The sequence below is a fragment of the Protomyctophum bolini genome (genome assembly GCF_963924005.1).
Source record: "Protomyctophum bolini genome assembly, chromosome: 17".
Classification (NCBI taxonomy): domain Eukaryota; kingdom Metazoa; phylum Chordata; class Actinopteri; order Myctophiformes; family Myctophidae; genus Protomyctophum; species Protomyctophum bolini.
The window spans coordinates 33,997,586-34,018,984 of record NC_137878.1 but is presented as its reverse complement, the minus strand read 5'-3'; the positions used below and the strand labels follow the sequence as shown (position 1 = coordinate 34,018,984).

The 21,399-nt window shown below is 44.7% G+C and overlaps 2 protein-coding genes across 2 annotated transcripts in view; both read right to left on the bottom strand.

Moving 5' to 3' along the window:
• Window positions 1-21,399, bottom strand: part of LOC308331342 (receptor-type tyrosine-protein phosphatase U-like) — a 265,106-nt gene that overhangs the window by 198,142 nt on the left and 45,565 nt on the right. The gene's annotated exons all lie outside the window — the stretch shown is intronic.
• The window catches only part of LOC308331341 (receptor-type tyrosine-protein phosphatase U-like), a 121,798-nt gene that overhangs the window by 54,899 nt on the left and 45,500 nt on the right, over window positions 1-21,399 (bottom strand). Inside the window, exons 3-6 of the mRNA XM_080786749.1 lie at window positions 11,731-12,002; window positions 6,754-6,835; window positions 5,064-5,179; window positions 476-647 (exon numbers count right to left, since the gene is read on the bottom strand). Of these exons, the coding sequence (XP_080642875.1) occupies window positions 476-647; window positions 5,064-5,179; window positions 6,754-6,835; window positions 11,731-12,002 (642 nt within the window). The remainder of the gene's footprint in view (window positions 1-475; window positions 648-5,063; window positions 5,180-6,753; window positions 6,836-11,730; window positions 12,003-21,399) is intronic.

Below are 21,399 nucleotides of genomic sequence, written 5' to 3'. Positions count from 1 at the left end.
TTGGCAATGTAAACGTATGTTTTCTTATGCCAATAAAGCTCCTTTGAAATGAATTGAATTGTGTGTGTCTGTGGGATCATGTGAGAGAGAACATTAGATGCATTAGATACATCCTTTGAAATGAATTGAATTGTGTGTGTCTGTGGGATCATGTGAGAGAGAACATTAGATGCATTTCTCACAAGAGAAATGTTGGAGACGGAGCATGGTGTGCCTGAGGCCATTTGATGAGGCAAGTTGGCAGGTGCTGCCTGCAAGTTCATTTGCATAGACGCTGTACAATCTTTACGGGTATAGGCAGTGGCGTAGGCGGGCAAGTGCACTTATGAATCAAAGTGGTTGTGTATGCACTGTGCTCACCAATGTGCATGATCGCGCCAGTGTATCTCGAGTTAAAATGCCACACAGTGCCTGTGTGTGTGTGTGTGTGTGTGTGTGTGTGTGTGTGTGTGCACAGCAACAGCCACAGCTTTACCTCTGACGATGAGATGGCCGAAGTTGGAGACGGCGGCTCCGCGGGAGGACAGAGTGACGCAGCGGTACAGGTCCTGCTCGCTGCGCTGCGCTTCCACCTGGAACGTTGCCATCAGCCTCTTGTGGCTCAGCCTGGAGAGCGAGGCCGTGTCTAGCAGCACGCCGTTACGCCGCTGTCACACACACACACACACACACACACACACAAAGACACAGTACACACCGTTACACAGCCGTCACATACACACAAGGGTAAAACCCACACCATTACACCACTGTCACACACACAAAGACAACACAAAGAGGGAAGACAGCCGTGAGCAAAAGGCACATGAACCGTATTCAAGCAGGTGATTGTGTGTACCTGAGCAGCGTGAAAAGCCCATTCCAGTGATTGTAATGTGAGGCAGATAACGAACATGAAGGAAAAATTGGCTGGAAGGAGGGTGTGTGTGGGAGGAGGGTGTTTAGCTACATACATGGAGGGAAGAGATACTGTAATACAGATGTGATAATCATAAATGTCACATTAACAACTGCGGCTTATCGGCTTGGTTGAGGTTGGGTGACAGAGGCGAGCTTGACACAGTCCACCCAGGTGTTGTGTCTAACAGAAGGTGTGAGCTGACAGCTCCTTGTCTCTCCATGTTAATGTGTCTCTGGGAAAACCGACAATTGGTTCGACTAGCGACGGGAAAATCAGAAAGCCGGCAGCTATCGTGACGAGCTGTTGCAGGCGCGTGCTCTGCGATTCTCGCTCACACACAGCAGAAGCAGGATATTATGTAAGTCCTCAAAAGTATGTGGGTTTGACATCTGAATGTTTGAATTGGTTTAACAGGGGAGGGCAGGAAAATTTAGATAAGCATGTGACATATGTTGTGCATAAGGCTGGAGATGGAGATTATTACTGGTTATAAAGTTTACCATACCTTTCTATTTTATTGCGGCCTTCTCGGCCTTCTCTCTTGTGCGAGCCTCAATAAGGTAAAAGTATATTATTTTTCTTTGACTTGATATATTTCATTAAAGCAATGTAGTTTGCATTCATAGCCTTGAGCCAGTTCTCCAGGGATTTCATCCATTGTGTATGTATTAGACGGCTCAGGGACGCTGCATCTGAATATAATACCATCATTAAAGGGTTTAATTAAAGTGTACAGCCTTTCCAAAACTCATACTTCTGTTCATTTCATTTTATACAGATGAATGTTAGCTTAAATTATTGCCAATCAGAGTGTCTATTCACATTCCCTTAAGAAGTTGCGCTGCAGCCAAGCACACTAGTGCTAGGACCAGAGCACATGACGCACGCTGATATGTTTGTTTTATTGTTGTGAAAGTGTTTTTGTGTGAGCTTCACAGGTGTGTTACGGCAATGGCACGCCACAGCTTAAATGTTCAGTAGGTCGCTAGAATCCATATGCTACCAGTAAAAAACAAGAAATGATCACATAGTGATATTTGTCAGGTGAAAGAAGCGCTGTCTCCGTTGTGTTCTTGTCTCCATTGTGTTCTCCCCCCCCATATTAGTATGATTTGCAACCGAAGGTCGCAGTTGACATTCCATATGTTGATCCCTCCCCACCTGTCCTTCCTGTTCTTACATTCCATATGTTGATCTCACCTCATCAAACCCTGTACACTCAAGATATGCTCCATATATGGCCAGTACATCATTCTTTCCATTATGTTGATCTGACCCCGCATGACAAAGCGCCAGCACTCGCCCAGCAGTCTGCCGTCACTCAGGCGGATGCGCGCACACGACCTCGCCCTTTAGGCGTCATACTGGTTTTAGTAACGTGTATGTTTGTGTGTCACAACCTCGCACTTTGCGGTCGTTGTTTACGTTTCCGTTCTGACCGTGGTTCAATGACTGTGTTTTGTAGTGAAGCTGTTGTCACTTCGAGGCTGCGGTGGTAACGTTTGCTCGCTGTGGTATCATACTACACTCCCATTGGCTTAGGCAGCGTGTGTGGCAGCTAATCAGGCTAGGCCGTCAGTATGACTAGGTGATGACGATGTCGTCTACTGTACATTTCACGAGCGATCATATATTACCGTATATTACCAATTAACAGCCCATGCGCAAATAACCGCCCAGCTTCTTATAACAGCCCAGGTTCCGACACCATTTTGCGTAATAACCGCCTCCATCAAATAACCGCCCTCCTCCATATAACGGCCCATGGGCCGTTATATGCAAACTTCATCAGCCTCAGCCCTCATTTATATTATTATATGCGTGTTCACCGTGTTGAGTTTGCAGATCTCCGCACGCCATCACCTCACAGCAGCGCAACACAGTCCTCCACAATGATGCAACAAGTGTTGCATCATGACAGCGCTTTGTGAGTTTGGTGCGCGGCGTGCAGCCAGGTCCTCACAAGTATAGTAGCCTACTATAAAACACCTCAGCGCAACAAGTCCTCGCGCAACAAAAAGGTTGATATTTAAATCGTGTTCTTCTCGGTCAATCTTTAACCGATTGTTCTAATTCCAAATGGCCTATAATCTGTGAAGTGTAAATTTTCATTGGGTGAAAATCTACCGGTACATAGGCCTACAGTTTATAATGAAATCATGTATTTGTCCGCTGCTTCCCCATGCTCAATCAGAACAGTGGTTACACCTGTGTGTTGATACGCTCCCTCTTACAATTAAATCAAAATGCATTGCCTGCAATGTTTATTGTTTACCATACTAAAAAAAGATTACTGCATGGAACTGTATGTAACCAAATGATGGCCAGGTGCAGACCGGTGCAAAAAGCCGTGGCCGGTGTGCAAAGAAATAGCAGATACAAGCTCACAATGCGTCGAGCCTCAGCGCGTTGTGACCTTGTAGGTCTTGTACAATATTGTTGCACTAAATTGGAGGAAGATGATGAGTATTGGTATAGCAATAGCATTGAGATTGCTACAGTCCCACAAGTTTAGTTCCCACAATTATTTTTTTAACAATTCATATTCTACAAGTACAACATTTCCAAATGTATTTTACCCCATTTCCAGGCCTATGCATTAATGAGGATATTGTATGCTATCAATCCCCCCCAAGCAAGACAACATGGAAAAAAGAACAGATGTAAAAAAGTAACTAACACTATGTTGTTAGGTTGCAGTGTTTCCTGCAGGAAAAAGCTTTGGCATGGTGCTGGGAGCGGGGGGTTTTGAAAAATTTGATTAATTAATTTGATTAATAAATTAAGATTAATTTGTATATTATTGCTCTTGTATTGTTATTGGAGACACTGGGGGACACTGCAGGGCAGGCACTGGGGAGGCACTGGCAAGACACTGGGGAGACACTGGGGAGACACTGGGGAGGCACTGGGGAGGCACTGGGAGGCACTGGGGAGACACTGGGAGGCACTGGGGAGACACTGGGGAGGCACTGGGAGGCACTGGGGAGGCTCTGGGGAGGCACTGGGGAAGCACTGGGGAGACACTGGGGAGGCACTGGGGAGGCACTCAGGGGGACACTGGGGAGGCACTCAGGGGGACACTGTAGCTTTGTTTGTTTTTAATTATTATTATGGTAATACCAGTTCCAGACAATATTTGCACTACATGTTACTGTATGTTTATACTGAAACCAAATAATGGCCTTGTGCAGGCCGGTGCAAAAATAAATAACAGCCTATGGCGAATAACGGCCCGGCTTCTTATAACAGCCCGGGGTCCGAATCGATTTTGCATATTAACGGCCCGGGCTACTATTTGGTAATATATGGTAGTCAGGTTTTACCTGACAATAATAGTGTCCCAATCAAACTCTGACAGTGCATTCCATGATAGGCTGGGTGGGTGTGACTGCTTAAGTATTTAGATAACAGATCGGAGGAGAAACAAACAAACCTCAGCGCTCATCTTTCTTTGGAGATACACAGCAGCAATAACGTTTGTTTCTTATTAGGCCTAATACTGTAGGATTAATGAAGAATCAAGTACTTTTCAAGTACCGTTTGAGAACAAAAACTATTTACATTTCGTATGTCACTTACATACTGTAGTTGAAAGTGGGTGTTGTGTTACATTTTTATTGCATGCTTTGGGAAGCCACCTAGGCGTGTCTTAATCCAATTATCCAATGCTGCACTGTAAATACTAAGCACCTGTTTGTGCTCTGCGTTAACATACTTACTACTAGTCATAAGATAGTAGTGAGCTCTGATTGTACCAGACCACACCTCATTTTAAGAGCAACACGGGGTGCATACGTTGGTTAGACATACCAACAGTCCTACAGTCGCTCCCGACATTTCAAATCCACCCATCCGTCTCTTCACCTTACCGTCAGTAGGAAGTGTTCTGTTTTAGCAGTCTTACCTCCAGTAATAAATTATTATTATTAAATATTAATAATAATAATAATAATTTCCTATAGCATGACATGAAATGCAGCTTTATGTGCAGTAAGAAGGGCTCTCTTTCAGCAGTCTTACCTCCAGTAAGAAAGGCTCTGTTTCAGCAGTCTTGCCTCCAGTAAGAAAGGCTCTGTTTCAGCAGTCTTGCCTCCAGTAAGAAAGGCTCTGTTTCAGCAGTCTTGCCTCCAGTAAGAAAGGCTCTGTCTCTTAATCTTACCTCCAGTAAGAAAGGCTCTGTTTCAGCAGTCTTGCCTGTAGCCACACACTGGAAGGTGGCGTTCTGTCCAGCGTTGACCTCCACATCGCCCAGCCGAGAGAAATGGGGCACCTTGTCTGTGGAAGAACAACACCACAAACATGAATCTAGAGAGCCGTATAACTTCATGTTATGAATATCCATGTTACACGAGTGTTGTGTTATTTATTCAACAGGCCATATCACTGTTTGCATTTACTTATCAGTTGTAGTTTATGCTTTGTGGACAGTTTTGCTCTTCAAGTTCTTCATGTGCAAACATGCAGCCGACCACTAATTAGTGTTAATGAACAGGATGTAGAAATGAATAGGGATCTAGGTCCTGCCTGCTGATCAATCAGGTGAGCATGTTTATTGGTCCCTGCTATCAATAAAACCGGCTTCCGTGCTGAGCGTCGGGAATCCCTGTTTCACCACAACGGTCAATGGTGTGAACTTCCAGTGGTGGAAGTCACAAACACTGAAACCGAAAATTTCTTGAATGAATGCATTTCGTTTTTTTAAGGGGTCCCTTATTGTATTTGTCTGATTTTGTCTCCACCAGGCCGAAGGCATGGGGAGAGAGTATAAGTTCCAATCCCAGTTCCTGTTAAAACAAAAAAGAGGGTGGTGGCAAAAAGAGGCAAAAACTAAGGAAAAATCCCACTTTTTCCTCAAACCTTTTCACCAAATTAATAATGTATTTGGTAAAGTAGAAGTTTCATAAAGAAAAATCTCCTGCCCTCCCCTATTGAGGATTCAGTGATTTATAGTATTTTTTTTCTTTTTTCATTCACTTTTCAGTGATTGGCAGTGCTCCGTTCTAAAGAAATCTCCATTCGGTCTCTCCCATTTTCATGTGCCCGGGTGAGAGTTTTGTGTGTGTGTGTGTGTGTGTGTGCGCGCGCGCGCGCGTGTGTGCGCGCGCGTGAGCGTGTGTGTGTGTGTGTGCACGCGTGCTGTCCAATGGCCTAAGTAGATTTGACAGAAAGAATGAAAGGCAGTGAAAGAACGTGCCTGGTGTGAGGGGTGATGGGTAAATAAATCCATATGCAAGGAGGAGAACATAATATGAGTGTACAGAAGCACATCGAGCCCCCCCCCCCCCCCCCCAATCCAAGCCTCTCATGTCTCCAACAAAAGAACATCTCTAGGCTTTGAGAGCTAGCATAGCCTTGTGACATCACATTAGCGTTGAAATAGCCTGTGCTAGAGGATACTTCGTCTGAATTAAAGGTCAGCCGTCCTGTTCGGACACGGCGAGGCTTTCTGCTGTGGTGCTGCACATTTAAAACACGCCAGGAGCTGTGAATAAAGAGACACTTCCTGTCAGAGGCACTGGAAGAACACTCTGTTCTTAGTCCTTAACCATGACCTCCAAATACCTCTGAGGCGGCCGTCTCCTTTTGCTAAATGTTTAAAAGGTCACAAAGTGATGGCGAGTGCGTGGCACATCTGGCCTAGCGGTCAGGGCGCAGACCACATATGGGCTCTAATGCAGCCTGACGGCAAGTCGCAGGTTTGATTCCCGAGCCTGACGACCTTTGCTGCATGTCACTCCTCTACTGCATAGGCCTACTATCAATATAAAAATATCTGAAAAAACAACAGCAAAAGAAAACAAAGTGAAGGCGAGTGGGGGATAATTAAAGCAGAGGGTGCGGGTACTTACAACAAGGGTAGTTTAACAGCACGATGTCATCCAAAGCCATGTAGCCTTGACGCTCCCCCGAAACAGTCGCCTCAAACACAACCTGTGAAGAGATGTGAGAAAATGGGGAGAAGTTTGATAGGATAAAGTGTAAGAGCAGAGTGGATATTTTTACTTTTCAGTCAAGCAAGCCCAGCTTTGATGCATGCCGTTTAATCGTAATAATATTATCATTAATAACAATGAATATCCCAATTGAAACATGTTCATAGACAATGGAATCAGGGTGATACTTATAGTACTCTACACTACTGGGTACAAATCATATTAATAATATGAATTGATTACCTGAGACTTATGTCTAGTAACTTGGAAATTATAATAAAAATACATATTCTGGTGTAACTACTATAGTCTACATTTCAAGTTTAATTCATAAAAATGTATAATCCACATGACACAGTAAATCATCTAAATATTTCTACATTAATTCTCTCTCCAAACGTCACATGAATCAAACATCCCCTCATTCAAAGAGCAGAGCCAGCAGACCCTCCCACTGAGCTACAAAATAATTCATAAACTACAAAAAGTGCCCTTCTGGGCACAGGTCTCCACCAGGAGGATAGGAGTGTGTGTGATGTTTGACAAAATGTTTAGGAGTAATATACACATGTTCGTAAAGGAGAACAGGATAGCAGAGTGAGAGCATGCAACAGTTTATTATGCAGATAAGGAGATTGGGAGACTCCTAAAGAGCCCTTCCTAAGTTATCACTGTCTCCGTATATATGTACAAAGCGGGCTACTCCTGAAAACTTTAGAAGCCAATCATAGCCAATCAGGATGGATTATGAGAAATCACACAATGTGTTCATGATTTGCGGAATTTTGTATGAAACCGTGCACTCCTGCGAACTCAACAACTAACAGGCAGTACCTCTGAAATAAATGAGGGAGGAGTACTGTCTCTGATATCATAGAGGTTGAAATACCACATGATCCAAGAATTTGGTTACTGGGTGATGTTACATTGATCAAAACAAATTTTAACAAAGAATATTTTGTGTTACTCGCCAGTACAGCTGCGAAGAAAATCATCTTGGTTAATTGGAAATCTGAAAAATCACCTTCACAGAGACACTGGCTGAATGAGCTTTCATCATACTGTACTCCTGAAAAGATACTGTACAATGTAAGAAGAAGGCCTTCTTACATTTGAAAAGATATGGGGTAGGTTCTTTGAGGTTCTACCTTCAATATCTCCTCTGGGTTGATTTAGTTTTAGTTTTATTTGTATTGTTATTTTCCTGTATTTATCCGAGTTGATGTTGTCAAGTGGTGTTGTGTACAATACAGAGTAATGAGAGCTGTGTAGTTTACCTTTCTGGGGTTGGGGTGGGGGATGGGTGGGTGGGGGGTGGGGTTGTTTGTTTTCACAGTTTTTTGTATTTGTCTTGTCTTGTTTAAAAAAAAAAAATCATGATTCTGTAATTCATTGTTGTAAATGATGATGTCTGCATTATTACTTTACTTTACTGTCCTTTACTTCAGGACACTTACACAACCACCAGCTTGCTACAGCCAAGCCTATAGTGAAACCCAACCCATGTTGCACTATCATGTGCTCACACAAGCAAATGAAGCAACGCATTGCGTCGTTGACAATACAGCAGCGCCCGAGGACCAATCAATAACCTACAAAGCCCCGGCAAGATGAATACAGACTGAGGCTGTTTCTCATCCTAATTTATTAGTATTTTTCATTCTCATGTGGCGACCATTAGAGACGATCGCCCAGTTAACTCCTCAATAAATCACATGTCGACAGAACGACTGCCATCGATTCCCCTCTGTGTCGACCCTCACTTGTGCAAAAGTGCCATTGAGTGTGACTGTGTGTAACATAGTTAATATTAGAGCACACATACTGTACAGGCCGGGAAAAGTAGTTGTTCACTGCATGTGAAATAGTAAGTAGGATGACACAGAACACAGAGTGGGAGAATGATGCGGGGAAAGAAATAGATGGTAGAAAGAGAGATGTGTGTGGGACAAGATTCCTGGAGAGTTATCTGTTATGGCAGAAGGAGAGAGAAGTGGAGGTAGCGGAGATGGAGTGGGTGTCTAAGAGGGTATCCAGACGAGGGCATATTCTGCTTCAAGCTGGGCTGATATTATTCGTCACGGTGAGACCCGATAGGATCTTTTAATATTCGATTGTAAAGTTCCCCTCAATTCCAATCCCCACACCAGAAGACGAGGAGCAAAATCTATTGCTGTTAAGAACGTGCTCCATCCTTCACCCTACCCACCACCGTTCCGACTCCATAACACTCCCCCCAGACACGACTGTGTTGGACCAATCAGAGTTCAGTATATTGAAAACGGAGCGAGAAAACAAACAATAAAATTATGTTAGATCTACCACATTCTGGTGTGAGGATGAGGATGGAATATTAAGTTACAAAAAAAGGTTTTAATAACAGCCTGCTGCAACATTATGTTTGCATCATAAGATTAAATAGCACAGAACTGTTGGAGCAGAGTGACAAAATCCACACCGTGTCCTCTCATGTTCTCCGATCGCCCTTAGAGAAAATACATAAAATCAGTGGAGACTGGCAGAAGCAGAGACACTGCAATAAAAGGAGGATTTGTACGGTAATGAATATTTATGGTTTTGGTTTTCATTACAGTATTATATATGCATGCGCTGTAACGATAGAGCTTTCAATTTGTACATGGAGACAACTGATCTAAACCAACAGTTTAATTAATGTAACGATTTACAGACACATCAGTTGAATAGTGGGGATCAGCAGCGATTGCTGATGCAGTGTTCTGTTAATTGATCCGTTCAGTTAGAGAAAGACAAACCGTATTAATTGAAGTGCAGCTACACTGGCCTCACAAACGTACAGTACTGTAGCTTCTGTATTATTATCAGGGCCAGCTGCTGGCATAAGCAGTCTATGAGGTTGCTTAGGGCTTCATCTACTAGACTCACATGACTCACATGAATTTAAAGACAAAGAGAACAGTGTGATCAACGTAAAATAAAAGTAATACAAGATGGTGAAACAATATGTTAAATGAAAAGGGTGAGAGAGTATCAGCCTGGAGAGAAAAAATGATCTGAACCAGGCCCACCTCCTCAACCCATGTCTCCTAAACCCCCCTGAGGGGGTTGCACTTGCAAGGGGCCCGAGCTAAATGATTGATGGGTTAGCAACCAAAATCGACCCTTGTCGATCTGTAACTCTAAATTAACACTGAAGACTGTGTAGTAGAGTGTGGTCCCAGAGATGACCTCACTTTAACTTCAGAGCCAGATAGTTGCCCGCAGACCAGAGAGAACACACCCTCTCATTTGACCTCCAGTCATCAGACTCTTTCTGCTGTGCTGTGTGTGTGTGCGTGCGTGTGTGCGTGTGTCCCATCTCCTCATGAGCCCACCGTCTCAATCCTGCACTCAATCAGCAGGAAGCGTGTCTGACAGGAGGCATTCTCTGTGCTTCTCTGCATGTGTGTAAATGTAAACCATCCAGCAGCACCTCTGATCTCTGTCCAACATCAACATTATCTCTCTGGCCGTCTGCTTGCCCTACAGGAGGCACTGATAGTCTCTGATTACTAGATTTACTTGTTTGTGTTTCATCTACAACTGCATCCACCCCACCACCACCCCCACACCCACCCCCACACCCACACCCACAGCCCACACACACCCACAGCCCACACACACACACACACACACACACACACACACACACACACACACACACACACACACACACACACACACACACACACACACACACACACACACACACACACACACACACACACACACACACACACACACACACACACACACACACACACACACTCCTTTTTCCCTCTACACCACATCTCTCTGACGAAAGGTATGGTTGCTTTAAAGAAACCATTTACACAACACAACCTGCACACACGTTGGAAGTTCATCATGTGGGATGACAGGTGTTTCCATGCCATATAGGAAACACTAAACCCAATTCTCCATTCCAAGCAGCCTGGGTTTGTCTGAGAGATGCCCCTGCCTGCCGCCTCTTCTACACCTGCAAGGTGGCGGCTAAATTGCAGACGTGAATAAAATCACTACTTTCTTTCACGTCAGTGATTTGTGATGCTTGGAACGAGACAGGAGGATAGTAAAGTGGCGGCTGTTGCATCGATCCATGCAGCCTTCTAATCTCATTAACTTGATTTATTGAGTTGAGGCCCAGAGTGCGGTGAGGTTATGTAAGCAAATGGTCAACACACTAAGCCCCCCTGGAAGAGAATCACTGAGGTCAATTAACTGCTCCGCAAACCCACACTCCCCAAACCCCTCACATCAGTATCATCATTATTGCTTGTTTGAGGTGGGGTGGCATTGTACATGAGAACAATCAGGGGCACTAGTAGATAAATTATTGTCCGTAATGAGGGGAGTCACAGCTCCATCCAGCCATCACGGTCTACATTATAGTGCTAATAAATGTGACACGCGATGAACAAAGTGGGTATTGATCACACTGACTAAAGCATGCAGGTAAATGGACCCGTGAATAAAGAAAAGATACACCACAAACTAATGAGCCATTATGACTGATATGCTGTGTGTGAGAGGCGATATTTTTGTTGAGTGCTCATTTGCTTAATTTGATAAACGATGACATCCACCACGGCTTACCAAGACGGTGAGGCACCAACCAACAGGGCGGCGGTGGCTCAGGGGTAGAGTGGCTGAATGGTAACCGCAGGCTCCCACAGAGTTAGTGTCGAAGTGTCCCTGAGCAAGACACTGAACCCCTAATTGCTCCTGATGTGCTGGTTGGTGCCTTGCATGGTTTCCGCCGCCATCGGTGTATGAATGTGTGTGAATGGGTGAATGTAATGCACAATCTATGTAAAGCGCTATATAAACGCACCATTTCTAGGAAAAATAAAAATGTGTCGGAGGCACGCTCACCTGATATTCGCTGGGCCAGAAGGTGCTGACGGCCAGCTCCACAAGATGCCACTGGCGTCCCTGGGAGCCAGAGATGTTCCACACGGCACCTCCTCTGGGACCGCCGTTGACGCGCACGTAGACCTGCAGGTCTCCAGGACTGTAGCCGTCGCGGCTGTACAGGAAGTAGCTGAACTGAATGCAGTGGGTGTCGTTCTCGCTGAGCGGGCGCAGAAGCAACTGAGCACGCTGCCCCGCGGCATGCTGGGACGTGTTGACCATCAGGAAGGAACCTGCAGGAGAGAGAGGAGAAGTAATCACCAACATAGACAAATGATGCCTGCGTAGCTAGTTCAGGCAGACAACTCGAGAGCACGCCTACCTGATCAGGTGACTAGTCACATGTACTCTTTACCTGATCAGATCGGCTATTTAAACGTGCTATTCTGACGTGCGTCGCTCCTGCCTCGTTTGCTGCTAACCTGCTATCATGAAGTTTTGCAAATCCCACCACCTCCCCAGCATTCACCTGTAGGCTATGTTTCTAGATCCTCCTGGGGGTCTTAATTCATTCATATCCATCAGATCTTTATTAACAAAGACAGGTAAAAGTAATAATGATAAAAACCTAATTACAATAACAGATGGTGCAAATTTTATTTTCATTAGGGAGGCAAAGAGCCACCATACGGCCAATAAACAACAGTTGATTGCAGTGCTACATTTAGATAGTATTCTCTTTTATCATATTAGTCACTCTTCCTCTACCAGAACCGCAATAGGAATAACGTGACTTTATCATTTTGTTATCCTTTATTTAACAGCCGGGTAAATCACATCAACAATCTGGAAATAGTCCTGTTTTAATTACTGTGTTGTAAATAAATAAATGTGTTGTGAGTACTGCAGCTATTTCATGTAGTAAGGCTAATGCAAACTAACTCGGCTGCAATAGGTGTGACTTATGTTAAAACAGAATAGATAGCCGTCATATATAGAAAGCTATTATTTGATTTGGTTAGATTTTGACATCTTATTAATAATGTAAGTACTAAGTACAAAATTACAAATACATACATTGGCAGTACAGGAACTATTATAGGCTGTTGTAGTCCTACGCTATATTATATACAGTATACACGTACAGTTGTGCATGCACGCACAGAGTATGTGTATGCGTGAGCCTTTAGCCTCCCATTTGGCAGCTCTAAAAGTTGCACAAGCCGGATAAATGACGAGATACTTTTCAATTTCTCTGTGACATTTGCCAGATTGAAAAAAATTAAACAAATAAAAGCTACTTGAGGCAGATCAGAAGAGCCAACATGACCCAATCTGAATGTCACGACCCCTCCCTGTCCACTTCCGATCCAATCTTCTCTCCACCAAAAGGCACAAAGTGTCAAGTTGACAGAAGCGGCATCACATGATAAAAAGGCTACAGACACTCTCACTGCTCTATGTTCTTACAAAACACAGATTTTCATCTTCTTGCTTTTCCAGTTTCTCACCTGCACCCAAGCGAAGCTGGACAGGCTCTGACTTAGAACCTGTCAGCCTCCCACACCACTCCTTTGATGTGTGGGCCCTTCAGGGCCACGACTAAATTGCTTTCCTTCACTTCAGGGGCCACAGGACATTCTATAGTTTTCTATATCAGGATATGAGTAAGAAGGCAGATATAGTAAGACATAAAACTATATTAATTTTAAATAACTACTTCACACCCATAGCAAATAAACCTTTTGAGTGTAAGGTCAGCCTCGAGTTTAGAGTAAACTACAGTAATAGTCATTTTCCAATCAGGGGATTTGAAAAAGGTCAACCAGGATTTTCAATTTGAAATTGGGTTTTCATTAGTTTTTGTTTTGTTTTGATTCCAAAATCCAACCCCGGAGAGAGATTCACCTCTAATTATCCAATGCGAAGGGCAGCTGCAGTCGATTTGGAACGCACAGGTTGGTCTCAATGTTTTCTTTATTTTTGTCTCTAGCAGTGTGATCTGTGCGGCTGGCAGTGACAGAGGGGACGGGTTTGTTTATTGGAGCCAAAAGGCGATGCAGATTTTGCCATTTACAAACACAACGCTGTGCACCGTGAAAATGGGAAAATCTGCGAAGCGACGGCAGCTGGTCATAAATGAGACAGAGCTTAACCTCTGGAGCAAACAATACAAGGCTGTCTGCTGCAGACAACTAGCACTAATTAATTCATTGAGGTGAGAGTCCAAAAGCCCAAACGCAACCTGGAGGCCTTTCAAAACAACACACAGGCTCTCCACAAATCCCCCAACCTGACTTAAGGCATTAAATACTGTATGTCAAGTTGTCAACCTCCACTGTCTAGACATTGCCTAACAAGTCCTGCCGGGATATTCGTATTTGCAGAGTGCATCTCTGGATGCCGGGGAACCTTCTTTGGTGGCAGAAATCAATAGTGAATTACCAGCCATCCAGTGACAGTATGCAGGTGGGCTGACAAGCCAATACTCCACTCCCTCATACCTCCCATCGCCCCAGCACGGCATCTTCATGTATACTGGGGGCTTTTTGGGGCGTGCATGTTCTCTGCTCCGCACACCAATGCGTGTGCCCCCCATTTCTTCTCACTTTCTCTGGCCACTTGGCAGGCAGAACACGTCATCCACAAGTTACCCCCCCCCCCCCTTACCCTTTGCTCGTCTTTTGTCATTAGGGAGTATAGGGACCCTCTGGGGACGTGTAAGTAGTCTGACAGGTGGCAGGAAACGCTCCGACGTCTCTTTGAGTCTTTCAAGAGAATGTCAGCAGACAAAAGGGAGATGTGCTGCGATCAAAACATCACATGATGAAGTCTAAAGTGGAATGTATGTTTTGCATGTCCCTCTTGAGGTGCTTGTGTTTAAAACAGGGAGAACATAATAAGGGGGTCGATGAACATTCTGGAACACTGGCAGGCGGCAGCAGATGCTTGTCTTTCATTTCCCTTGGACAGGTCACTCACAGGGAAGCAAAGTCAGAAGGCATCCATGGATGTCCGCTATTTCAGTGCCAATGATTTAAGCACCAAACCACCCTGCTGCCCCAAAATATGAGAACAAAGTGTATGAATTACAATTCATGATCACATAGCTAAAGTTGAATGTTGCATGTTTTCTAAACCTGTCATTTTATTATAATTTTTTTTTAACACATCCTGTGCATCCAATTTGCAGGGACCTGAGATCCCAGGCTGCGTCCTAAAGGCATGTGCAGAGTACTGCAGACCCGCTGCCGGGAGTTTTTGCAGAGATTTTTTTGCAGAGATCTCCTGCTCCCAGGCTTCAAAATGTGCCCATCCCCAAAAAATCCAAGGTGACATTTCTGAATGTTTTTCAATGTTCTTCACACCAAAGGCTAAGCGAGTTCAGGACACATCGAGGAGGAGCTCAAGTTCAGAGTAGGTCCCCATCACATCCTCAGGCTGTACTAACTACACTACAGCTCCTTTGAAAGCATTCTGCCAGGCTGTGTTACGGAAAATGCATCGTCTGTGAACGGAAAAACCTACAGCTGCTGGTGTGGTCAGCCGAGTGCATAATGGGAGGTGAGCTCCCTCTGTATACTGTACACACACACACACACAGGTGAGCTCCCCCTGTATACTGTACACACACACACACACACACACACACACACACACGTTGATATTCCACACAGCCCTTTATAGAGCTCTTGTTGGCAAAGACAAACAGAATCTTACATTCCCTGAATCCATCTCATCTCCCGATTAATCCATTTATCGGCTGTGTTTGCCCTTCTCTGACAGAATTATGGATGGTGCGGCGGGGGGGGGGGGGGGGGGGGGATCAGCATGCATCATCTGAGGAGTTGTTGAAGAGGAGGAGGCGGTGCAGTCTGGATAGATACCCAGCCCACACCCTCACCCCAACCACACACAGAGCCACTCAACTCTGTGTGTGGTTGATAAGGCCCTATCAGTTACAGTCCTACTGGGTGCCAGCAGTGGATATGGAAATGTAAAGTATATCTGAGCTGGAACCATCTGGTTCAGATAACCTTCAAACCCCCCTCCCTCTAGTCAAGCCTGAATGTGTGTTGACCCCATCAGTAACACAGGCCTTCACCCTGCTAATATGGAGTGCATGGTCACAGTATGATGAAAGGCTGGATGGAGGTTAGAAGACCACAGAGGGACAATTCATCTTTACTGTGTATCTCAACTGGCCAGTACATCAGTCAGGTCATAGTTATACTGAAAGAGTAGAGTAGATTTTACAAGTAAGACGTGCAAACGTGGGAAGCGAACGCAGCTCGTAAATTGCAATAACGAGCTGTTTTCTACTGTGTGTGTGTGTGTGTGTGTGAGTGTATGTGTGTATTTTTTGTGTGATAAGCTCTGGTGGCGGGTGGGTGGTGTCACAGCGTGACAGACAGACAGACAGTTCTGCCCAGGTTACATACGGTACAGTCCTATTCGTCTGTGCCTCAATCTCAAAATGACATTGATGGGTACCTATGGGTATTTATGTTAGACACACCCACAGACACACCCCCAGATTCTCAGCCACACCCACAGGTTTATTTTAATATGTGGAGTGGCTATTCAACCACCAGGTGGCGTCGGCCCATGATGAGCAGAGCTGCATGCACTGAGTCTTAATATGTAGCTTCTAGCAATATGCAGTAAATTTGTACTGTAAACTAAAGTATCAATACTGTAATATTGAAATACATTGAAATACATACTGTTACAAGTAATATTTATTTGAGTAAGCGGTTAGGGTCCATTTGGTTCCATTTCTACACTCTAAAGTTAAATTATCATTGATGTTACAATATAAATATTGGGGGTCCCAGAGATATAAATGCCATTAAATGGGGGTCCATACTCCATAGACTAATGCATGTCAAACTGGGGGTCCTTGAAATTAAACGGGTTGAGAGTCACTGCTATAGCTGTAAAAACCTTCTCTTATGGGGGTCCCTGGCATATCTTTTCAAATGGGGGTTCTTGGCATATATTTTTCAAATGGGGGTCCCTGGCATATCTCTTCAAATGGGGGTCCCTGGCATATATTTTTCAAATGGGGGTCCCTGGCATATCTTTTTCAAATGGGGGTCCCTGGCATATCTCTTCAAATGGCGGTCCCTGGCATATCTTTTTCAAATGGGGGTCCCTGGCATATCTCTTCAAATGGGGGTCCCTGGCATATCTCTTCAAATGGGGGTCCCTGGCATATCTTTTTCAAATGGGGGTCCCTGGCATATATTTTTCAAATGGGGGTCCCTGGCATATCTTTTTCAAATGGGGGTCCCTGGCATATCTCTTCAAATGGGGGTCCCTGGCATATCTCTTCAAATGGGGGTCCCTGGCATATATTTTTCAAATGGGGGTCCCTGGCATATCTTTTTCAAATGGGGGTCCCTGGCATATCTCTTCAAATGGGGGTCCCTGGCATATCTTTTTCAAATGGGGGTCCCTGGCATATCTCTTCAAATGGGGGTCCCTGGCATATATTTTTCAAATGGGGGTCCCTGGCATATCTTTTTCAAATGGGGGTCCCTGGCATATCTCTTTCAAATGGGGGTCCCTGGCATATCTTTTTCAAATGGGGGTCCCTGGCATATCTCTTCAAATGGGGGTCCCTGGCATATCTTTTCAAATGGGGGTCCCTGGCATATCTTTTTCAAATGGGGGTCCCTGGCATATCTTTTTCAAATGGGGGTCCCTGGCATATCTCTTCAAATGGGGGTCCCTGGCAACTCTATCTCTCTCCCTCCCTCCATCTCTCTCTCCCTCCATCCCTCACTCCCTCCCTCTCTGCCTAAACAGTGGTCCCTGAGGGGCTCCAGGTGGTCCCCAGCTAAATGGATAGTTGTTAACCAAATGGACCCTTATAGATATTTAACTCTATTAAATGTACTCTATTACAAATAGTGGCATAGATAGTCAGGGTCTGTCTGTCTGTCTGCCTGCCTGCCAAATTACATGGCTCACTGGAGTTCGCAATATCTCCTGAAACTAAAATAGAAATAAAGTCACTAGTAAGTATTCCCATTGAGGCCGTGGCACCAAAGGCTGGTTTCAGGCAGTAGGTGGCACACTAAGGCTGGCCTAGACTATTTTATAAGTCTCCCCCAGCACACAATAATGGACCTGTGTGGGTCTCTAATGTGACAAATTGACAATAGAACACATGGCAGGCCATTGGATTAAAAACAGGGTGGTTTAAATTTTAAATGTGATTCTGAAAGAGGAGCCAGCATCTGATCTGAGACCAACTGCCAAAAGAGCCACACAAAGATGAGGCTGGGACGTTTTCAAAATCATCCACGCTGGAAACCCATTAGCTGGCACTGACACAAAGCCAGCCAATAGGGCTGGAGAGGGATTCAAAAAACACAAAAGCAGGCAGTTGCTTGAATCTCATTTGCTTTCATAGACACAAGCACTGTGGTTCATTCAAAAGCCATTGTTCTGCCACAAACAATTGAAAGACATTTGTAATCCAGAGGACATCAACTCATATGCTGCAAGGCTGCCATTTTAATGGCATGGTTTCCAGCGAATAAAGCCCTGGAAACTGAGATCAATCTCAATAAAGCAGCATAATAAGCATCTCAACTGAAGACAGGGCCAAAAACTCATGCTGTTCTCTGACATTTATGTGTATACATAACGTTAAACCATCAGATTTGTTAACTATGGTAGAGCTGTCCAAATTCAACGGAGGAAAACTGACAAATGCCCACAAAAGCGCTGCACAGTTCCAGAAACAATCAGCGAAGCAAATAAGCTAAATATAATGAAAATCCACAGGGAAAAATGCAGCCACAGACACAAGAGTTAGATTAAATATTTCATACACGAGGTCTTTGAGAACAAAGACCATTATCAAAAGTTAAAACAACAAACGACTGAGGAAGGAGTTTTTAGTCATCTAGCTCTCCACTCTGTGATTGGCTCTTTGTGTGCCTGTGTGCGCAGCGGGCCAGATGAGAACACCAACCAGGCCTCTAGCGTAGTCCATAATGTCATGCAAACAATAGAAGAGGCTTGTGGCAGTTACACTAGCACCATTCATATTCAAATAGATATTCAAGTCAATTTCTGTGCTTTTTAAGACCTCAGCAACACACACACACACACACACACACACACACACACACACACACACACACACACACACACACACACACACACACACACACACACACACACACACACACACACACACACACACACACACACACACACACACACACACACACACACACACACACACACACAAACTAGAATCAGAATACGATCGACGTGGTGTCTGGTTGCTATAGGGCCAAGCTTGGGAAGCACCCTATGATCCGACGGACCATTGGTCCGAGGTGCGCTGGGGGTCGGGAGAGGGTGGGTGGTTAGGTTTAGGTGTCTGCCCCGGGGGAGGTTAGGGTTAGGGTGAGGGTTTGAGGTAGGTTGTCGATCGGACCAATGGACCGTCGGCATATTGACGCGGACCTCGCCAAGCACTCCACTTGCCTCCACACTTCCACAGACTGTTCATAAATACTCTGCCAAGCAACATCATCAAACAGCGCCTATGTTGCCTAATACTGCCTATCATTCTACAGGCCACAGGTTTCCGCGTTACACCTTTTTTTCAGTGGCGCTAGAGCTTCTATAGACTATAGAGCACCGAAGTCCTGACGTAACTCGCTCATCCCGACGATTCCCCTAGTTTGCGGAAGTAATTTCTCTATGGAGAATAACATGGGGTGATCTTAATATCGTCTACTATAAGCGTTGTGGTCCAAAAATAAACAAGCTGTCTCTGCGTTATTGTTAGGGGGGTGTCTCTGTATCGTTTGCAACAGTCAGTCACTCATATATGATACAGTCTGCTTCTAGCGAAAATCTAACTAATTCAGCAGCAGTAACATTAGCGTTTTCTCTCAGTCAGTTGATTCTTCATATCCATATGAGTGAAGCGGCCGATCTAAAATCGCCTCAATGGGGATTTCAATGCAACTAAACAAATACCTGGGGACTGACACCCTCTACTGAAAGTGACGTCAGACTTCAGTGCTCTATATAGTCACCTGAACCATGGGGGAGGACAAATGGGTGGGTAGGATGGGAGGGAGGGGAGAAGGACAAAGTGTAAATGAGATAAGAGAAGAGGTGATGGAGGTGTAGTGGAGAGCATGTGGGGTAGGGGGTGTTGATAGGATGACAGATGGTGCAGAGCGCCAGAGACAAGTAAAGAGAGAGAGAGAGGAAGAGAAAGGTCGGCCGGCGGTGGGAGGGGGTCTCTCTGTTAAGCCGTTCCCAGAGGAGCCCTAGGGTGAACAAGTTAAACGCACACACACACACACACACACACACACACAGTCCTATACTGTAGTTATATTATATATAAATATATTATATAGGCCACTGTATTATAGTACGATACAATTACAAATAATACAATATTATTAACGCACGTCGTGCATTCACTCACTGGGCGGGAAAATGCAAAAGTGTCGTTCTTGATTGTGTTACGAGCGTGCAAATCACATTCGCATCGGCCTATTGATTCGGTGTAGCGCGCCAGGGCTACACCTGGGCTAGCCAGGGCTATATGGGTTGATCCGTCACTGCTCACCTCACCAGCTCTACAGTCTGGTGAGAATGCCAGCGTTGACATCACTATATAATATAGGAAGTGGTGTCTCTGAGCGCTCAGTGTCCTTGAAGGATGTCCATGGGGTACCCAGCTAAATTTTACAATATAAATTGGGGTCCCGTATCCCAGAATGCCATTCAATGGGGGTCCGTAGACTAATGCATGTTAAACTGGGGGTCCTTGAAATTAAACGGGTTGAGAATCAGTGCCGTAAAGATGTTCTCTTATGGGGGTCCCTGGCAATTGGCATACAGTATGTTTTTAAATGGGGTCTGCATGTTAATAACTATACATGTCAATTTGGGGGTCCTTGACATTAAAAAGTTTGGGAACCACTGCTCTACTTACCACAACAAGACCAGTTAGCGTTCCCTGGGGCACCTTGAAAATAGGTCCCCATTGGAAAGACACTATAGAAACAAAGTTTCTATAGTTTTTTTAGAAGGGAAATCACATACAATAAGAGCAATTGAAAAACTTCATTACGAATATGACTTCATAACAGAAAGGTTTGGTCGCCCGACTCCACTCACTGCCCTTAGATAACTCGTCTGTCGGGACTTCAAACAGCAAGAGCTCAGCACAACAAATAATTCATATTCTTAATCCTGCAGACTGTGCAGACTTTCAAATTTGCAAAGAGAGAGAAGGATGAGAGTCCAGAATGATGGTTGAAAGAGAGAGAGAGAGAGAGAGAGAGAGAGCATCAGTGGGCACTGGGCAGGGAGCAGAGCAGCCTCTGTTACCATTTACTGTACATGACATTTATGGAGCACGCTGGAGGCCTGGTTGTGTTCAGCTCATCTGGACACTGCACAGGGAGCCAATCACAGAGAGGACACGACGAGATGGCTTACAACCAGATGGCTAAATACTCTTTTATATACCTCTTTTGTTGGTTCCCCTTCCCCCTAGGAAACTAATACTTGCGAGTTGCGACACATACATACAATGGGTAGGTGATCCCAAAAATGCCATTGTCACCCATTGTTTGGGAACCAACGGCGTAGCACACCATGGTGGTTCCCAAAAGTGCTTCTGTGCAT